General features: G+C 33.1%; 3 protein-coding genes across 5 annotated transcripts; 2 read left to right on the forward strand and 1 right to left on the reverse strand.

Annotated features, from left to right (window-relative positions):
• The first annotated feature begins 1,452 nt into the window (after positions 1-1,452).
• LOC113864497 (NADPH--cytochrome P450 reductase) lies at positions 1,453-9,224 on the forward strand. 3 transcript variants are annotated; one of them, XM_027498270.1, is made up of 18 exons: positions 1,453-2,029; positions 3,024-3,083; positions 3,284-3,360; positions 3,437-3,494; positions 3,613-3,699; positions 3,773-3,809; positions 4,249-4,318; positions 4,440-4,634; positions 4,714-4,806; positions 5,445-5,670; positions 5,822-5,905; positions 6,010-6,161; positions 6,297-6,393; positions 6,551-6,700; positions 7,022-7,099; positions 7,182-7,304; positions 7,384-7,497; positions 8,685-9,224. In XM_027498270.1, exons 1-18 carry the CDS (start codon positions 1,736-1,738, stop codon positions 8,763-8,765), a joined length of 2,076 nt encoding a protein of 691 aa, XP_027354071.1. In that variant the 5' UTR covers positions 1,453-1,735; the 3' UTR covers positions 8,766-9,224. The 3 variants fall into 3 exon arrangements, with proteins under 3 accessions (XP_027354071.1, XP_027354072.1, XP_027354073.1); XM_027498271.1 differs by having other exon boundaries at positions 1,504-2,029; positions 3,437-3,498; positions 3,620-3,699; positions 8,685-9,221; XM_027498272.1 differs by having other exon boundaries at positions 1,504-2,029; positions 3,024-3,071; positions 3,437-3,498; positions 3,620-3,699; positions 8,685-9,221.
• A 2,068-nt stretch (positions 9,225-11,292) lies between these two features.
• Positions 11,293-17,919, forward strand: LOC113865219. Its single transcript, XM_027499628.1, has 7 exons — positions 11,293-11,536; positions 11,625-11,820; positions 12,578-12,664; positions 13,340-13,726; positions 15,227-15,389; positions 16,858-17,183; positions 17,268-17,919. The coding sequence occupies exons 1-7, from the start codon at positions 11,457-11,459 to the stop codon at positions 17,721-17,723; spliced, it is 1,695 nt and encodes a 564-aa protein (XP_027355429.1). The 5' UTR covers positions 11,293-11,456; the 3' UTR covers positions 17,724-17,919.
• A 2,101-nt stretch (positions 17,920-20,020) lies between these two features.
• LOC113865625 lies at positions 20,021-21,080 on the reverse strand. The gene has a single exon (XM_027500316.1). The coding sequence runs from the start codon at positions 21,012-21,014 to the stop codon at positions 20,448-20,450; it is 567 nt and encodes a 188-aa protein (XP_027356117.1). The 5' UTR covers positions 21,015-21,080; the 3' UTR covers positions 20,021-20,447.
• Positions 21,081-21,323: the final 243 nt, after the last annotated feature.

Here is a 21,323-nt window from a genome sequence, read left to right on the forward strand (position 1 = left end):
GAATTTTCAGTGTAATAGTTTTTAAAAAATATTAATTTCTATAAAAATGATTAAAACTATAAATCTATAAAATTTAACGTCCAATGTCAGTTAATCCTTATTTAGTTTTGCAATGATGATATATTTTTTTAATCAACCTATATTCTCAGATTTAATGATTATAAAGATTTTTAAAAAAATCATAAATTATCTTGTACTTGTGCTTTTATTTAATATTGTTGCCAACAATAGCTAAGACAATTTATCACGCAAGGGAGGTGTCTTATAATTTTTGGTACTTGCACTTGTTTCAAATAATGCATTAACAAATATTTTAATATTAAAAAAGGGAAACAATAAAATTAATATATTGAATAAATATAAATTTGTTTAAATAGATGCTTTTGTGAATCAGTTTAATTATAGTTTAAATATTATATTATTTATTATAAAGTAATCAATTTTTAAAATTAGAGGATAATAAATTTCTCAAGGACACTCATTAAAAAATTAGTTTTAAATTTTATTGTATTAATTTTTAACAATATTTAATTGTTTTTTAATATTTATTGGATAACTTTAATATATATATATATATATATATATATATATATATATATATATCAATAGAAACAAAATTGATAGAACAAAAGACTAAGAGCATATTTGATTTCATTTTAAAATATTTTTTAATTTTTATAAATAAAATGTAGTACAAATTTATACTATAATTATTTTTAAAAACTATAAATATTTTTAAAAATAAAATCAAACATACTCTAATTAATTATCTTGGTAAAACATATTTTTCTGCTTTTTAAGAATAGGAACAAGTTGAGAGAGAGTAAAAAATCAACTCACTATTATGAGCTTAGAATGTCGAATTAGCTAGTGCTATCTTAAATTGTTCAAATATTAATATTTCTTAGACAAATTTTTAAAACTTTCCAAAAAATTAATAAAAATAAACAATATATTAAAAAAATATCACATTTATTTTTCAAATGATATGAATCAATCATTTTAGTTATAAATTAAAGATAAAGATAAAGTATTTTATAAAATTAAATATTAATGGAATTTTTTAAAACATTAATGACAAAAATATCCTATTTTATTGATTATGAAGATGACAAAAACAATTTTTTATTTACAAAATTTGGATTCATACTTTAATTGAGTACAGTCAAACGTATATTAAAAAATATATACAAAATATATACTTAATTACTTTGAATCGAGTTTCATGGAATAATGTTTGATAATGTTTTTTTAATCATCATCATTGATAATTTTAAAGATGATTTAAAGTAAAATAATAAGTATTCAATAATAAATTAAAAAATTTATTTTATTTGTTCATAAAAATTACGTAAATAAAGAACTATTTTATTAAAATGCCTTTTTTCTTTTTCATTTCTTTTGCGAGACGAGTAAAAGGTAAAATAACGAGGGTAGGGAGCGCAAAAAGGTAAAGAAAGGAAACACAAAAGCAACCTTTTCGGTGTAGTTGTCAACGCGAGAGTTGCGATATCTCGCATCTATCGCAGCTCGGAAATTCTCATATATCATAGCTGGAAAAGGACATCGATTGACATCAATGGAAAGTGACCAAAAATTTCTGGTTTAGCTCTGGTTGGTTCTTCACCACTGCTTCCCTCTCGCCCCGAGTTCACTACAACTTCCATCTTCTCACTCTCAAACCTTCAAACTCACCATATTCTGAATTCGAACCGATTTTGACTGAGTTGACTCGATGGCTTCGAATTCCGATTTGGTGCGCACCATTGAGTCGGTGCTCGGCGTTTCGCTCGGCGATTCCGTTTCCGATTCGTTGCTTCTCATCGCGACCACTTCCGCCGCCGTTATAATCGGCCTTTTGGTGTTCCTGTGGAAGAAATCTTCGGATCGGAACAAGGAGGTGAAGCCGGTGATCGTGCCGAAGTCGTTGGTGAAGGATGAAGATGATGACGTTGACGTTGCCTCGGGTAAGACTAAGGTCACCGTTTTCTTTGGTACTCAAACCGGCACTGCTGAGGGATTTGCTAAGGTATATTTGAATCATTTCCCTGTTTTGTTTATTCTTGATTCTTTTTTTCTTGTGCTGGATCGAATCGAATGTGCTGGATCTTTTTAAAAAATGATAATTATTCGAATAAAATATATTTACTGTTTTTCATGCTGTGAAATTGACTTTCTTGTAGGGAGAAGAAGATTCGTAGTTTTGACTTGTGTTGTGAGTTTGTTAACCTAGGTTATGGATAGTGTTATTCGTGGCGGAGCGAATTATTTGGCCTGTGTTTTTGTTTGATGTGTCCATTTTGGTATTTTGGAGGCATAAATGGGCGAGGATGTTGTTTTGTTATGTCATTGGTGTCAATTTCAAAAGTGTTGATTGTAGTCAAAGGTGCCAAAAGGCGTGCCTATTGCTTAAGGTGTGGGGTGACTGTGCCTCTTGCTGTTAGAGACGCTGCCTTTTCAAGGTTCACGGCTTTGGTGTGCTTTGCGTGCCTTTCTTACTGGTACCTGTGAAAAACTGAAAAGGTCCGGCCATTTAACTTGCAAACTGTGAAATTAGATGGGGTAAAATAGTCAAAATCTTGAAAGTGTCTGTCATTGGGACTGTTAGGACCAAGGTTTTTCAAATTGAAAATTTTAAGATTTTGTTTTTACCGTGAATTTTATGCTTGAGTGGTTAACCGATATGGGAAATCAATTCAAGATAGTCAAACACTAGTGTTTTCTTTTTCTCTGTATTTTGTCCCTCGCATATAATTAACACCTTTATTGGGAAGCAAAGCTTGCACTTTTCCTGCCTCATGCCGTCCCTATATTGACATGTCTTCATAGTTGGCTAATTGTTGATGTTCTGAATTTAGCTAGAACATGGTTTCGTCTTATGCAAATGTATTTTGTGTAAAGATGAAACTATTTCCCCCTTTTCCAGAATGCTTGAAATGGTCACCCCTTGGACAGATGTTTATCTTTAAATCAACAGGCAATCATGTGCCACTGTAACATAAATATTTTTCTTTTAATTATAGGCATTGGCTGAGGAGATCAAGGCAAGGTATGAAAAAGCAGCTGTCAAAGTTGTTGACCTGGTAAGTTGGATTGAAATGAATTATGGCAATTCCTTGACTCTGGTCGTGGATATGTGGGATAAATATTTCTATGTTAAATGTTTGATTTCTCACTAGGGGGAGTTCTAGAAAACGTTTGATTTCATTCTACAGGAAATCAGTAATTTCAATTTATAAGAATTATCACTGGCTTAGTGTATGATGTATTTAATTTTATCTAGGATGACTATGCAATGGATGATGATCAGTATGAGGAGAAGCTGAAGAAAGAGACTCTTGCATTTTTCATGCTGGCAACGTAAGATTTATGTACATAAAAATGGTTGAAATGCATTTATTTATTGAAATTGTGGTGCATTTGGACTTGATGACAGTTATGGAGATGGAGAGCCAACTGACAATGCTGCAAGATTCTACAAATGGTTTACTGAGGTTTGTAGTTGTATCACTTTTAAGTGAATTCTAAATCAGTCTTGCTCTCTATTTGCACTTTTATAATTCATATGGCATACTTAAAATAATTCTAAGTTTTGGTGGGCTTTAATTTAAGGGGAAAGATGAGAGGGGCACCTGGCTTCAACAGCTCACGTATGGAGTTTTTGGCCTAGGTAACAGACAATATGAACATTTTAATAAGGTAAAATCAAATGATTTTGTTTTTAATTAATTAACAAAAAATATCATTTGAATCTGACGTTCTTTTGATACAGATAGGTAAAGTTGTTGATGAAGAACTTAGTGAACAAGGTATGTAATTTCATCAATTGAACTTTCAAAATGTATTAAATTGGTTATCTGCTCTTCTGTATTTCTTAGAATCGTTATTATTGATAAAAGCTGAAGAGGATGGTTTGTCTTTTCATTTTTTTCATTTGTGCTTCAACTGTAAGTTTTTTTGTTTGCTTAGTGAACTGGTGCTTTACTTTGTTAGATTCAATGTGTTTTTGATAAAGCCTTCCATGAAGTCTAATGGGTGTAAAATATTGGTTCTAACTCTAACTTTCAGAAAATATCGTAAGTCATTTGTCAAGCAATCTTATTATAATATCTTGATTCTAGATGTACAAAGCACAAACTCCATCCGGCACTTACATTGTGCTGATGAAATTTGATTACAAGATTGTTGTTTGTTTACATTGTTGAGTTTTATATTTCTGCTTCTTACACAGTGTGTGTTTTGCTGCAGGTGCAAAGCGCCTTGTTCCTGTTGGACTAGGTGACGATGATCAATCCATTGAGGATGATTTTTCTGCCTGGTAAATAGAGCCCTCTTGCTTCTGCTATCTATCTACCACTTGACGGTACATAAAAATTGTGTGAAACATGGCTACTGCTTTTTGGCATTTCTAATGTTGTGAATTGTTTCTGGCTTTGCAGGAAAGAAACTCTGTGGCCTGAGCTGGATCATCTGCTTCGAGATGAGGATGATACAAATACTGTCTCTACTCCCTATACAGCTGCTATTCCCAAATACCGAGTAGTGATTCATGATCCCACTGTCACATCATCGTATGATAATCACTTAAATGTGGCAAATGGGAATGCTGTGTTTGATATTCATCATCCTTGCAGGTGCTTGGATTTGTACATCATTTTTTTATCATTGTTACTTATCAAGGATAAAACAAAACTGTTGTTTCTTTTCCTGAAGGGTGAATGTTGCTGTTCAGAGGGAGCTTCACAAACCTGAGTCTGACCGTTCTTGCATACATTTGGAGTTTGATATATCAGGGACTGGCATAACGTAAGTTGAACTATGTTTCATTTCAAAGACCCTCATCACTTTTTCTTGGTAAACAAGAAAACAAAGAACAATAACATTGGTCAACTACAATTATTTTGTTTTTTATTGACTTCTAATAAATTTTGTTAATATTTATTTTTATAGAATTTTTAACTTATTTTAAAGATATTATATGATTGTTAAGTTGATATTTTGAGTCCTGTTGAGATATAATGTGTTATAACATTTTTTTATGAAGGCTTTTACTCATCATTCCAAGAAAACAGTTTAATGTTGGTTTTACAGGTAAAAAAAGAAATTCAGAAAAATGTCAGTTATCCAAAATTTTCTTCTCTTCCCCAATTATTAAGCACTGACTGGATAAACTGTAAATTTTGATGAGAGTGAGGTTCCCTGATGAATTTATTGTAATGATTTTGATCTGTGCAAATATGTCATATGTTAAGTGCGTTAAGCTTCTAAAAAATTTTAAGGCATGCAATCTTGTGGAGCATGAAATTTAGAAAATTATAAAGTTATCAGGAATTAATGGATTGATGTTTTGTCATCTCTAATTAGATTGCACCGGAATATGCTGTCCCAATTATCTGATAGTGTTTAATAAATCCATTAATGGATTTTGTCTGATATTTTCCCAGATATGAAACTGGAGACCATGTGGGTGTTTATTCTGAGAATTGTGATGAAACTGTTGAAGAAGCTGGGAAATTGTTGGGTCAGAATTTAGATCTGTTGTTTTCTCTTCACACTGATAATGAGGATGGCACTTCCCTTGGTGGGTCTCTGCTGCCTCCTTTCCCTGGTCCTTGCACCCTGCGTGCTGCATTAGCACACCATGCTGATCTCTTGAATCCCCCACGCAAGGTTTTTATATTATCTTTGCTTCATGTGCTTACCATTTCTTGTTTCTTTTGTATCATGTACGCATTTGGTTTTACTGGTTATAAAGTGTTTCAGTAGGGATTTGTCCATGTTAAAAAAAATTAATAAATAGTTACACATACTTCTCTTTCAGGCTGCTTTAGTTGCCTTAGCTGCTCATGCTTCTGAACCTAGTGAAGCAGAAAGATTAAAGTTCCTCACATCGCCTCAGGGAAAGGTAAAAAAGCTTGCTAGTACAGTGTTTGTCTTCTGTTTAAAATTATGAAATTTTCTCCTTTTCCCCCTGCTCTTTGATGGTGGTTTTCAATTTTTGGTTTCCAGGATGAGTACTCCAAATGGGTGGTTGGAAGCCAGAGAAGTCTCCTTGAGGTGATGGCTGAGTTTCCATCAGCAAAACCTCCCCTCGGTGTGTTTTTTGCTGCTGTAGCCCCTCGTTTACAGCCTCGATATTATTCTATTTCATCCTCTCCAAGGTGATTGTCTTATCCTATCTAAACAATCCAATAAAGCTTTATAAGATAACTGGTGAAGATATAATATTGCATTAAACTATCCAAGCAACGCTTTGTAACTGTTGAAAAGTAATATTGCATTACTTGATTGTCCAGGTTTGCCCCACAAAGGGTACATGTAACTTGCGCCTTGGTCTATGGTCCAACTCCCACTGGTAGAATTCACAAAGGAGTGTGTTCAACATGGATGAAGGTAGCAATATGTAATTGATACAATTCTCATGCAATCATATGCTCCATTTTCAACATACCCTCTGTTGTTATGTTTATGATTCTCACCACTCCTTAGAGGTGGAATACTCAATCATGCTATGTAGTGTCTAACTTAAATCTCTCTCATGAATGATCAGAATGCTATATCCTTGGAGAAAAGCCGTGACTGTAGCTGGGCTCCTGTTTTTATTAGACCCTCAAATTTCAAGCTACCAGTTGATCTTTCAATTCCTATTATTATGGTTGGACCTGGTACTGGTTTGGCACCTTTCAGGGGATTTTTACAGGTGAATAAATAGATGTTTGTATTTTTATAATTTCCATAAAAATCATTCTGTTAGATAGTGATGTAATAGAATAAAAAAAGGGAGGGGTTAGAATAGAAAAAGAAATAATTTAGGTGACAAACATTGGAATCAAATTGATAATTATGTAATAATCAATCACAATTCGGCAACAAAATGAAACACCTAGTTTTGATTCTGTTACAATTAGAAAGCTCCATTTTGCAGTATTTAGTGCTTTGCTGTATAGTGAAATCAGGTGATACCACATTATTCGAAGCATCTACTTGTTTTTAATTATTGCTTCATCTTTGATTTACCCAGGAAAGATTTGCCCTCAAAGAGGATGGTGTTCAACTTGGTCCTGCATTACTTTTCTTTGGATGTAGGAACCGTCGAATGGTAAATTAATTTTCCTGTGAACTTTCAATCCGAGTGGATTTTCAGAGCAGTTTGTGATTTGCTAATTATGTTCTTTGTGTAGGATTTTATTTATGAGGATGAGCTAAAGAATTTTGTGGAACAAGGTTCTCTGTCAGAGTTGATAGTTGCATTCTCTAGAGAGGGGCCTAAAAAGGAATATGTTCAACACAAGATGATGGATAAAGTAAGTTTGAGTAACAGCCTGGTGGGAATAAAATTGTTGCTGCATAAATTATTTATTGGATTAATTTTCTTAAGTGTAGGCTGCACAACTGTGGAGCCTGATTTCTCATGGAGGTTATCTTTACGTCTGTGGTGATGCCAAGGGTATGGCCAGAGATGTTCATCGAACTCTTCATACCATTGTCCAGCAGCAGGTGCTGATTGCTTTCATCCCTCCCTCCCTCCCTTTTGCATAATACTTGAAAGTGACAACTTTCTTGTTCCTTAACATGCATAATGAGTATTGATTTTCAAAGAACTTAACCCGCTATTATGAGGCAATAAGAGAAGTTTTTGTATCTTATGTTTTATTCTCTTCATCTAGAATGAATGCTTAAAATAATTTTGATGAGCAGTGAGTATAGTAGTATATTTATGTGATAGTGTAGGAGTGACAGATGTTTAGGTTTTTCTTTTGGGAGTAGAAATACGCTTTCTGTTTGGTGAAAATTTCAGTATATTTAGTGTATTTGCTCTTTCTAGCGGGCACCAAAGCTATTTCTAACTCTTAGGTGAAAAATATTTATGAATTGACATTATTATTAATACAAACTTTGTGTATGGTTCTGTTCTTCTCTTTTGGGTTTACTATCATATTGTTGTATTAAATACTTTAAATGTGGGAAAATTTTGAACATTCTTCTTTGTGTGGGCATGTGACTATGCCTTTGTGCTGTGATTTGAAAATTACATTAAGTTGTCCTTACCATCCTGTGATAGAGATTAAAATTGAGATTTTTTTTAACTTTTGGTGCAATGACACTGAAGAAATTGATGCATAAATAAATAATCTTGCTATTTGAGGTTTAAAAGGGGTTATTATTTGGGGGAAATGGTTCCTTCTTTATTTTATTTTTTTAGTGGATTATGATGCCGTTTGTGTGTTAATTCTTGTTTTTCATTAGTTTTTGGAGGGATTCTCTCTCCTAACTAAAAAGCCTTTTAAAAACTACGGAATAAATCAATTATCAAGATTCCATCTAATGTATGTTACACGTGCATGTATCAGTATCATTAGTTCCTCCTTTCCTCTTTGTACTTGACTTTAATGTTCGCAATTTGAGTGGGTGTGAGAGATGGCCACGGTAATCGGCTGATTGCCTGATTCTGTCAGATTTGCTTTTGTTATGTCTACATTTCTGTTGTGTTAGTATTTGAAGGGACACAACAATACCAATTTTCATCTTTGAATAATACCTTTTTGCAAAGAATTTAATTTATGATGCTATATTTTCTTTTGACGCACCACTCCAACGTGTATTTTTTATTGCAATGGCATCTACTCTCCGTATGTGTTCGATGAACCTATCTCAAAAAACCACGATTCTGGATTGAATTTCAGGAAAATGTGGAGTCATCAAAAGCAGAGGCTATGGTGAAAAAACTGCAGATGGATGGACGATACCTTAGGGATGTCTGGTGATTTTTCTGATTGTTCCTCTGTCTGGATTGTAGTATCCTTGTTATTTGGTATGCTAAATTCAACATTGGCTGAAGGATATTTTTGAGACAAGTCACTGCTTAGATGGAATTTTAGGACACTGACAGTGGAGGCTAAACAGGTTTCCTTGAGAAATGATTTTCTGGACATCTATCTTTTTCTTTTTTCTTCTGTATCTTTATATTCTCTTATTATGATAGGTTGGATCTCTCCGAACTAGGATTATTTTTAGGGGACTTTGTTATAGTTAGTCTCAGAGATTGGTCAACAACACATACAGGTTACAGTGGGTGGTCTTGTATTATTATTGTAGGAATTGATAACGAATAATTGTTTTATTAATGAAGCATGTATTTTTTAAAATACAGTGGATGCTCAATACTGTATCTTTCTGTGTTGAGTACGAGTTTCTTTAAAAGTGAAATACCTCAATTTCTTGATCTTTCTGATGTGCATAATGTTTAAGATGTTACCTTTTTTTTGTATGCTGAGGCTCGTACACTTGAGTTCTGGCAAAGTCATTGGCTCAAACTTGTTACAAGGAGTACTATACTGAGAGTTTTATTATAGTGCTTCTTTGAATTTCTGTTCAAATTATGGTTTGGGCAAAAGTTTATCATGTAACTTCTGTTCAAAATATGATTTTGAGGTTTACGATTGGGAATTCAAACACACTAGCCGTGGTACGATTCGCCGTGTTTCGGTTTTCAAGGCTGTGAGTTTTCCTTGGATGAGAATCGATAGCTCATAGAATAATAGAAGCGATGGGACTTTCTTGGTGTGGTACTATTGAAGCTTTGATTGTCTGGGAAAAGAAATGCTTAAATCTGGATATAGGTTTCTGTCTATACACCCATCAATTTGAAGACAATCGATTCTCTTGGTTTGCGGTTTTTTGTTCAGAGTTGGGAAGTTAATTGCTTAGAGTTACTCACCATGTATGACGAGTGCCCCGCAACACACACCACACACCCGAACATACGCAGATAGAGGTACCCCCCAGCTCCATGCAAATACAGTTTCTAAACAGGTATTGAGAAAGCTGTTGTGGATCGCAATTACCAATAAATTTTGCATCAACTACTTTTGGTAAGCTATATTAATGGGTTACATGTCTAGAATATTTAAAGATATTATCACCCAATGAAGAACTAGTAGGGATAAGGTGATTTTGGATGTACAACGGCAGAAGATCATGGCCGCCATGAAAAGTTGTTTTAAATATATACCCACAAAAAGTGTGAAAAGCTGAAGACGTCATATTATTGCTGTAGTTGGTTTGTTTACAGCAGAAAAGCTCTTCTGAATAAGGTTGAACAGTATTATAAGTTAATGCATCACAGCTAGAAAACGATTCTCAATGTGCTATACGAGTCAAAGACAGATGCTACAAGCCAACGGCGTTTTCTTCAAAATTTAGCGTTGGCGTATAGTGTTATTGGGATCCATTTACCTACATGTGCTTCAAGATCTGACTCTTGCAGGTTCTTCCCCTCCTAATGTAATTTTGATAAATTTTGAGATCAATTCGACTATAAAAGGTCAAGAGATTAAAATTAATAATGTTAAGAATTTAACAAAAGAAACTCCCGTCTCTAATTACAGAGAAAATTTTGCTTCAGACACATAGTGAAGCTAGCAAGTATTTTTCACTTGCATGAATATTTTTTTAATTAGGTAGGATTATAAAACATAGCTTAAAAGATATCTATTTAAGTGAATAAATATATACAACTATATATATAATTAATTCGAAAAAAAGTAGTTGAGAAAGAAAAGATCAATCTTTTTAAAATTAATTTGAGAGTATAAATAGTTAAGATTTAAGAAAAAAACAATATAAAAAGTTAGTAGTCATTTAGAGTAAGCTGAATTTTAAACCAAAAATTAAATAAAATTTACAATAAAAGAATTTAAAATGATAAATAATTTCAAAAATTTAAATTATAAAAAAACATAAATAGTGATACAACTACTATATTTTAAGGAATTCAGATGATTTAGTTAATGACAAAACTTATCAATAATTGAACCCTTTATTCCCTTATATTTTTTTTTCACTTTCTGGGTATCTGTTATACCTTTTTTGTCCATTAACTCTCAGTAAATTTTTATTCCTGGGTAGAGCCCAATAAATAGCCTGGAAAATAAAAAGGATAGATTGACACGTGCTCTTGAAGGGCCTTCTATAAAAACTAAAAGAAAAGGATGTAACACAAAATATAGTACAAGAAATTTCTTTGAAAAAGTAAAAAAGTTAAAGGAAAACTAAGTATAATTTACCCTTCTCCAATGATTGCTTAATGAAATATGATTAAATTTGCACTACGTATAACTGACTTAAAATAATTGGGGGCAAAAAAAGCAAAAAATTATACCATTACATAACAAAAAAAAGTACAGAATAAAAATCTAAACAGTAATTAAGAATAATGATTTTCCATTAATATTTTGTCTTGTATTTTACGTCTTGGATTCTTTTTGTTGTTATCATGATTCCGTCCTCAGTAATCAGCTCGCGCAATATCCCCCAATTCTTTTGTTTTGCTTAACACGTCTTCAATGTTTTGCTGAAACACTTCTTCAACTCAACGGTCACACCCTTTTCCGGTTTCGTCTCTCTTTGTCGTTAGGGATTAGGGTTTATTCAACAGAGTTTTATTCTTCTTCCTTATGTTTCAATCACCAATGCCAGAAAAGAAGAACAAAAAGGTCTCTTTCACGGAGGAAGATGCTGCTACACTCATTCAGAGGTCTTTTTTCTTTCATTCTTGTTATTATTTTTATTCTTTTTGCGTTGCTCTTCGAGGATTTAGAGTTTTGATTTGGGGTTTTGTGCAGGTATGACGCAACGACGGTGCTAGCGTTGCTTCAAGAAGTGGCGGCACATTGCCCTAACTCCAAAATTGATTGGAATGAGTTGGTGAAGAAAACCTCGACGGGTATATCTAATGCTAGGGAGTACCAAATGCTGTGGCGTCACTTAGCTTATCGTGAAGCCTTGCCTGAAAATTTCGACGACGGGGTTGAACCTCTGGTTTGTATCACGCTTCTTATTTCTTAGTTATTATTTTTTCTCCTTGTTATGCTAAATCAGGTTAAACACTCCCAATTCTTAAGTTATTAAAGGATTTAACCCAATCTTGGATTTCTACGTTAGTATGAGATATTATGATATTAAATCTCAAATAAGTCTTAGTAGTGTATTTGTATGCTTATGCTGTGTGTATCCATGTCAGTATTATTTTATACATTTAGCTATTACTTATGCTGAATTTACTGGTCATTTCATTTTTTAAGTCAAACACGTTTGTTGCACCAGCTTTGGAATTCTTTTGGCTGTTTAATGGTTTCTATAGCTTTAGCAACCTAATAATCATATTTGGTGCTAATAATGAAGAGTCAAGTGTGATTAATTTTTAATATGCGTGATCATTCAATTTTATGATATTGAAGTCTTGAGTACAAATACAATCAGGTTTTAGCTAATATTAAAAAATGTAACTATCAATCAAGGTATTGGCTGAAACTCTAATGCATAAATATTGCTTTACTATGCTGTTACTCAACTAGTGATTATAGTTGAATTTGTCAGCGACATGAAGATTCACCTCCTGCAGAAAATAAAAAAAACTTGTCAGTGTTCTGTTTATTATTTTAGTCATGACAACCTTTACTCTTCAAATTGCTATCTCAGATTAGGTGTGCACAAACTGCTGTACTGTATTTTTTTTTCACTGGATTCTTGGATTAGTATTGTATGGATTCAGGCTTACTTGGAGTCTCATTTGCAGGATGATGATAGTGACCTAGAGTGTGAGCTAGAAGCATTACCCCTAGTAAGTGTGGAATCTTCAGCGGAGGCTACAGCATGTGTGAAGGTAAATATACTTGTCCTATCTATAAGAAAACAATTTTAATAGAACCCCTGATTTAAATTGTTAATTTCTTTTTGATTGTGGGGGGCATTACAATTATAAAAACTATTTGATTAATATCTGATTGCAAGGTGGCTCGCCTTTACCAGACAACAATTGGACTAGTAACAATGTATGTTTGTGAATGCTAGGCAGTAAAGTGCTGGCAAGAGCAAAAATATTAGTGCCGTGAAGATAGGAATGCTGAGGCAAATGGGTAAATATACTAAAAAGAAAGATGAGATTAGGAATGAACGTATCCAAGAGAAAGTTGATGTATCAGCTATAGAGGAGAAGATGATAGAAGCTTGTGAAAGGTAGTTTGGTTCTGTGACAAGACTAGCAGAGTCTCCATTGAGAAAAATGGAGCTAGTAAATGATAGTTTGACTACAATGGGTAGAGGAAGGCATAAAAAACTAAAGAAAGTATTACAAGGCAATAAAAATCACCTCTACAAGTTTTGCTGAAAAGTTAGTCTTTGGTAGAGCCCAATGACGTTGATTGATCCTAGTAAATGACCCCATGTAGCGTGGAATAATTGAGTTCACCTTATGGTTTCAATGTTCAAACTTGCTATTGTGCTATTTCTTGTTCTTCAATTTAACCAGCCTATTTTTGGGAATTGTTTTATTCCTCAGGTAATGATTGCTTCTTGTACTCTAAGTGAATCTACCCCAAGTAGCTCAACAATAGAGGCTCCGTTGACTATAAATGTTCCAGTTTGCCATTCATCTAGAACTCCCATTGAAAGTTCTCAGCCCTCTAATTTGATGCAAGGGTCAAGCATTATTTTTCCAGTTACTGTTCAGAGACAGACACTGCCAACTGTATCATCATCAGATGGTATAGAATCTAAGGGATTAGTTGGTGGTAACATGGCTTCCAAAAGAAAAAGAAAAGCATGGTCAGAGGAAGAGGACATGCAGCTACGAGCTGCAGTTCAGAGATGCGGTGAAGGGAATTGGGCAACAATGGCAAAACTAGACAACTTTCCTATCAAGAGAAGTCCTACACAGTTGGCTCAGGTGGCTTTTCAATCCTAAAGATTTATAAACTATGTGGCCATTGGTGACTCATTTATCTTTTCTAAGTATTTATGTGAAGATTTCATTAATAGTCCTTAAAAGGCAACATGTTTATCATCATCTGTTTTGATTAATAGCTAGAGGTATTTGCAAATGGTCATGTCCATCATGGTGGTAAAGATAAGTGTAAGAAAGAAAAGGCAGCAACACTTTTTTCTCATTAATACCACTTTTTATAGTTTATTTTAGTGTTATCTTACTTTTGGGGGTCATAGCTCTCGAACAGCACCCTTTGGCAATTGTAAATGATGAAGTATGGAGATCCTGGCATACTACATCATATAATCTATCTAGTTTAATTAGTTCTAGAGTCTAGACCTTGCATATCTCCAAGATTCATTATATTTATTATCCTATACATTTGGAAACCAGCCTGGTTTTCCCTGAAATCCAAACCAGATAAGTTTAATTATTGTTTGATCCCTATGGTTTGTCTTGTGCCTGTTCCTTGTAACAAGCTCACTGAAAGTTCATTCTCTTTTAGGTGGACACTTTTAAAGCATTCAATTTATTAACCATCAATATTTATCAAAATTAATTCTAGTTAATGTCATCACGTTGATTAATAAGTTAGATAATTGTGGCAGGAATTATCTAAAGTTAAATATTGCTAGGAGGTTGTAATCCTTGGTATCCTGTTGATAGATTGACTGCATGATCTGCAGATGCAAAGAAAATGGTCTTCAAGTTAAAATCTGATGATGCCCTCATCTAATGTAGCAGATCTATACCTGTCAGCTATGTTATTGGGAGGGGATTCTTTAGCCTGTTTGTGCAGCTGTTGGAGTCGGGCATGCTGAAAACTGACCTTTTCTTTTTTGTGTACAACTGTACATTGTGTGTTAAGTGTTAACCTTGTCATTCCTTCCCTTGATTTTAAATGGGTGAAAGGAAAATTGGCAATGAAAAAAATGCATATGTATTATGGCATGCTTGGCGATATCTTCCTGCGACTGCTATATTCCATCCTAATATAATGACTGATGGCACTGAATATATTTTATCCGTTGTCATCTAGTCAGGTCAGATGTCTGGGCATCACCCAGTTCTCCCGGGTTCAAATCCCGGCAATGGAGTTTTACGTGTCCAACTCTTACAAGGAACTGGTCATATGTGTGATGATTTAGATCATAATGAATGAATTCTTATATCCTTGTTAATGCATATTTTTGAGCACTGATTGTTTTGTGAATATTAATGTGATTCAATAACTGCTGTATTTCACCTTTATTATTATTTACTCTATATTCTACATATTATCATGGGCTGTCTAAATACTTGCAGAGGTGGAGCATTTTACTTTGTATACTTGTGAATACATATTTTCTTGTATCGATTGATTTGTAAATATTAATGTGATTTAATAACTGTTCCATTTCACCTTTATTGTTATTTACTTTTGGTTTTACATATTGTCATGGGTTATCCAAATACTTACAGAGGTGGAGCATTTTACGAAAGAAAGATGGCTGCACCAATCCAGGAACCATCTCAACCAGCACACAGTATACTACTGCTGAACAGCTAGCAACTCGACACTCTTTATCTTTAGCCCTTGATATGCCATTCAAAAAGTTAACTGCTCCTGGAGTGACTGATCCTGGTAATTGTCTTTGAACCTTTTTCTATTTTATTTAATTTATCTTCATATTAAACAAATTCCAATGATTTTGTTCATTTTTCTACCTATTTTTATTATCCCTTTGTTTGGATGTGAGATGTAGTAGGAAGGAGAGAAATAGGGCAGAAAAAAGTGGAAGAGAAGAGAAAAATAAGTAGAAAATGGGTACAGTTTTAAGTTGTCTGGTCTGGTATTTAGATTAAGAGAAATAAGAAAGAAAAGTTGAGTTCTCTCTTCCCCCTTATTTGGTTGGATAGAGAGAAAAAAAGAAAAATTATGTTAAATGGCTTCTTACTTTTATAATAAAATAAAATCAAAGCAAGGACATTTTGGTCATTACAGCAAAGCTCTCCCCTCTTGTACCTTTTTCTTCGAGACATGGAGAAACCAATTTCTTCACGGGTCTCGCAGCATTTTCTTTATTTCTCTTCATCTCTCCTCCTTTCCAAATGAGATAACTTTCTCTTTGGAAGTATGTTTTCTTCCCTACTCAATTCTTTCTCTCCTTAATCCTCAGTTCCAAACTAAGTGTAAGTTCCTAACTATCAACTGAATCTTGGGTTCTATGGTTCTCAACCTATTTTAGGATGGGTCTATTAATGATTGTAGACATATTTAGTGCCTTGTCCCTGGAACACTTGTTAATCATGGTCTTGCTAAGTGATGGATCAAATTCCCTTTTTGGGCTTATGGTTCTTTAAAGTGCTGCAAGATGCAAATGTGATTTGAAATGTTTTATGTTTTACCCTCAAAACCATGAAGCAAATCACAATATATTGCTTCTGTCATCCCCCCCCCCCCCCCCTCTCTCTCTAAAAGTTATTATGACTATTCTTGGATTATTTAAACTTTTGCATTTAATATATCTAGGGATTCTGTAATATGAAAGCTCTTAGGTGGGGGAACATTGAATGAGCAGATTACCATCACTGTTCTACCAGTTGACTTCTTGCACTTATTGGCTGGAGTAGAGTAGCCAAATAGCTTGAGTTTGACCTTGTGTTGTATAACTTTACAAGATTATTGGATATAAGCATCATGCTTTTTATAATATGGTTATACTTTTCATGGTCTGCACATGATTTCCAAGTTGGTATATAAAGTATAAACACAATAATATCTCTGTAGTCTGTATATCAATGCTAATTTTCCAATACCTCAACGACTTTCCTAATCTCTCAATACTATCAAATAGTATTACTTTTCCTCTGTAATTTGTGAGTTCTCTGCTGATTATTAGTGTTAAATATATTAATTGAAGGGCTCATTTTTTTACTTTGATTTTTTTATGGCTTTCAAATTTTGACATTGATAATGAAATATTTCATTATTTAATTTACTTAACTGCTAGTTATTTAATTCACTTAATTATTAATGTTATTTAGCTCAAATGATCTGCACTTGAATAACTTTTCTTACCTTCGAATGATTTCAATGTAAATGGTTGCAGCTAAGACATCCACATTAGTTAAAAATCAAGTGCAGATTAGAAATACTACAGAGACAGTTGCCACTAGTTCTGTACCACCTCAAGCTTTGTTGAGATCTTCTGAATCCTCTGCAAAATCCAAATTAGTTGAAAAACCAGTCTTGAAGTGCAATCCAATTTCAGAACCTGCGGTGAAATCTATTACAGCTGGGACACAAATTGAGTCCCGTCCAAACACTATGTCACAATTGACGGTTGCTCAAGTAAGAAACACTGAAGATACTAAGCCTGCAGCTAGCTCTTCGACAAAGTCATCCATTTCTGTCATTTTGCCTTCTGACCCGAAGGTTCATTCAAATGTACCTTACGTATCTCCTGCCTCACCTAATGTGGAGAAAATACTCACTATTTTGTTTATGTTGTCTCAACAGGACAAACCTGTTACCTCTGTGGCTGATGAAATTCCATTGAAGCAAGATGTTAATCCCGCCGAAGAATTCCGAGTTTCTGATCCTAGCTCCACACCAAAAGAGAAGGTACAACAAAATGGGGCTCCTAAATGTATTACTGAAAGCCAGGTTGATAGCACCTTGGAGGAGGAAAGATTGAATTTAGGTCAAGAGAAGAGTGTGCCTCTTGTTAAAATTACAAGCAATGATGAAGCTTTAAAAGATAAAGGAATTCCAGGAGCGTGTGAAGAGCAAGGAAATGTTAAGAATTCAAAGGCGACTGAGAATAGCAACCAACACAAGGAGAGTCAAGATTTAAATGAAGATAAGAGGATGAATTCACTTAACGAAAGCTCGAATGATCAAAACACGAATGGTAAACATGTAAATTTGCCAGCACAAGATGTTTGCAGCAAAAGTCTGGATATGCCGAGGTAGTAAAAACTAATGGGGATTATTGAGTGATTAGTTTGTGCAAATGACCAATTTTTTTATTTTTATTTTTTATTTTAACTTAAAAGTTTTGATGGAATTTCAAGTTATTTTAGGAATTTGTAGCAAATTAATATATTGTAATATTTTTTAAAATTATTGTTTAAGTGGTAAATATATTTTGATGCCTGGCAAGCTTTTATAAATGAGTTGTAAAACAATTTCTACAAATACCCGTTATCTTTAGCTTTATTATTCAAAGGTTTTTTTTAACAATAACTGGTTAATGATGTGGGTTGGTGTGGTGATGTGTCCTCAGTAAATATGTCTATAGTTCTTTCAGACTTCTCCAAAGGTTAGCTAAATAATACTTACAATAGTTTATTGTAAATTATATTTTCCGATTGAAAAGTTTGTAATAAATTATACATTGATATATAGAAAAATCTCCAAGAACACCAAGAAACTGTTGGTTTAAGTAGAAGCGAAGCTGAATGTTATGTGTTGTCCTAAAACTTTCTTCTGATTTTTAAAATATCGAGACATTTGTAAAGCTTTATAAAAACTCTCTTTTAAAAATTTATGCATGATATCTGTCAGTAGGAGAAATATGAACAACGCATTCTTTAAATCGCTATTTTTAGATGAGTTTTATGTAGAATGTTTGTGAAGTTTAGTCAATAATAAAGAGTAAATCACATATGTTGGTATAGAAAGGATTTGAGAAATCAAGTTTACCATTTTATTATAATTTGACATTAGGGAGCAGTGCCTACTAGTTAGTTTACCATTTTAATGGAAGGTGTAAATGAAATTAACTGAGTGGTGGGGATAGTATCACTATCTTAAAATCTTTCTCGCTCAATATATCTGTACTTACAATTAAATTTGTTGTAGAAAGTACTACATGTTAATTTATTAAAGCTTTGTTTCTCGGAAAAAAAAGGGCAATGTTTTAGTCTTATTATGAAACTAATGGCAATATGTTTGGACGACGTTTTTGACTTTTTATCCATCTAAAACATGTATAATATTAGGAAACTCTTTTTTAGACTTAATATATTAATAAATTATTAATTTATTCAATTCACACGTAAATCTTACCAAAAGTCTTGATGTAAGCCATTTTTAAAAATAGTATTTTGTAAATTCAAATATTTTACTAACATTTAACACAATGCTATTAAAGAAAATATTATTCCGCTAAAGTTATATTGTCTATACTATAACAAATTATATAATTAAAACTCTCTTCCATTTTTTTTTCACATTATATTTTACACATGTTCAATAATGTTTCGTGTAAATTTTTAAGTAAATATAAACTAACATTAAACCATTCAAACACCATGTACTGCAGTCTCATGAAAATGTGCAATGCAAAAAAAAAAATTGTAATATATTATTAATTCACTTTACGTGCAACATATCAACAAAAGTGATGTAACGGTAAAAGTGTTGGTCTTTTAGTTTAGACTTAGCATTTATTAATAAAAGAACGCAAACAAAAAAAGTTTTTAGCAAAAAAGAACTATAATAAATATTTCCATATTTATTTTTTTCAAGATAAATAAATTAAAATTTTAAAAAATGAGATGTCACTAAAAATTTAACTACATCTCATAAAGGAGTTAAAAAAACGTTACAATACAAAAAAGTTTTTTCATATATTTTTTTAAAGATTTTATTAACTTCAGCCTTTAGGGCTTAGGACTGAGTTTAAGAATCCGCAAATAAAAAATTTGTATAAAAAATATACCGTTATTAAATTAAAGTTATAAAAATAAAAATATTTTTTAATAAAATTTTATTATTATTAGCTGCTTATCATAGACTAATATTAGTAAAAAAAAATTTAATATAAAATAAAATTTTATGGTGCTGCCAATTTGTTAAAAAAAAAAATCAAATTTAATGATTTTGTATCATCTAAGTAACTAAGCTGATTTTACCTCAAGACATAAAAGTATTTTTTGTTATTATAACTTATTACCGATAGAAAAGTCAAGTTCTCACCCCACTTGTTAGAAGTATTTTCAAGGATGCCTTAGTTATGGCTCATCAGCATCCCAATTTTATTTTATTTTTTAATAAAAAACAGAGAGACATTTTAATTCTACAGCCTATCCAAAGAATGACAAAATATAAGATTGGAACCCAAACACTCACAGAGTAGTGTAGGTCGTGAAACCGCTTTGGCCATAAGCACCGTACCACTTTTAACAATTTAATTGTTAACCCAAAAGAAGACAGCAATTTAAGTTAGCAGTTTGAAAACAAAAAAAAAGGCAACTTAGATAAAAATGAAGTGATTATAACTTTTCTACTTTTTATTAGGTAGCACATTTGAATGGAGTCCCTAAATCAATCTATAGTATAGGGAAACACACACACACAGAAGAGAAGCATTACATACGAAATGTTTGTATCTAAAAACAGTTCTATGATTCAAAACAAAACTAACTCGAAAGAAAAAAAAAAAACTTCATAAACCAAACCAATTGTGTTTGCTTCTATTCAATCCAATGAAAGGATCCAACAGAAAGCAAATTGAATTTCACTTTCACACAGCTCCTCTCATTCTCAATAGGAATATAATATTACTTAAAATCTACTGCAATCAGAAAAATAACATTTGTTTCAATTCACTAATTACAATTACATCCACAAAAGCTATTAAAATAGAATGGTATTATCATCATCATCATCATCATCATCATCTTTATTATATCATTCGTTACTTGAAGATTCGGGTTGAGGCCAAACACTGATTTTTTCCTTCTCATACTTGACAAAGATAGTAGAAACGGCAGCCACAAAATAAATCTGAATAAAAATAATAGCAGGTGTGTGATAGTTGATAACGCTCTTCCCCGTCGCAAGCTCCACCAACAACAACGCCGTGAGACCCAGAATAGCAATGCGACCGTTTAACCGTTCGCTGTATTGGCTGAACCCCAATTCCACCTTCAATCCGCCGGAAACCGCCTCCTTCAGCGGCACCGGCGGCAGGTACACGCTCGACCCCGATTCCGTGGTGCCTTTCTTCGACTTTCGGCTCTTTCGGAGCTCCGCTTTCTTCCCGGTTCCGCTGCGGTAACGGAGGCGGAGTTGGTTGATGCGGCTGTCGAAGTCGTCCTCGGAAGGTTCAGGTTCGGGTTGGGATGGGTCCGATTCGGAGGGTGGGGTTTCAGGTTCCGTGGCTCGGATGGTGAAGAGCTTGCGGAGGTGAGATTTGGGAGAAGAAAGAGGGAATGGGGTTGTGATTTGCAGTGACGGTGATGTTACCATCGCCATTTTCCTTGTTTGTGTGTTTTGGATAAAGCTATTTGTTGTTGTTTTTTCTTTTATGTGGTACAATGGTTGCTTCCCTTCATTTCTATGCCATACAAAAATAAATGTTAAATATATTCTAAACACTTTTTCTTACACCCCAGTCTTGCCTTTTTTATTTTATGTATGATGATTTAGGGCATAATATATCGTATTATGATTTTTTGGAGAAATTACTTAAATATAAACTTTAAAAATTTACTAACGATATTTTTAAATAATTAAAATTTCACTAATGACAATTTTTTAAAATTAACTAATTTTATCTATATT

The sequence above is a fragment of the Abrus precatorius genome, unplaced genomic scaffold (assembly GCF_003935025.1).
Source record: "Abrus precatorius isolate BTA unplaced genomic scaffold, Abrus_2018 Scaffold4, whole genome shotgun sequence".
NCBI classification, from domain to species: domain Eukaryota; kingdom Viridiplantae; phylum Streptophyta; class Magnoliopsida; order Fabales; family Fabaceae; genus Abrus; species Abrus precatorius.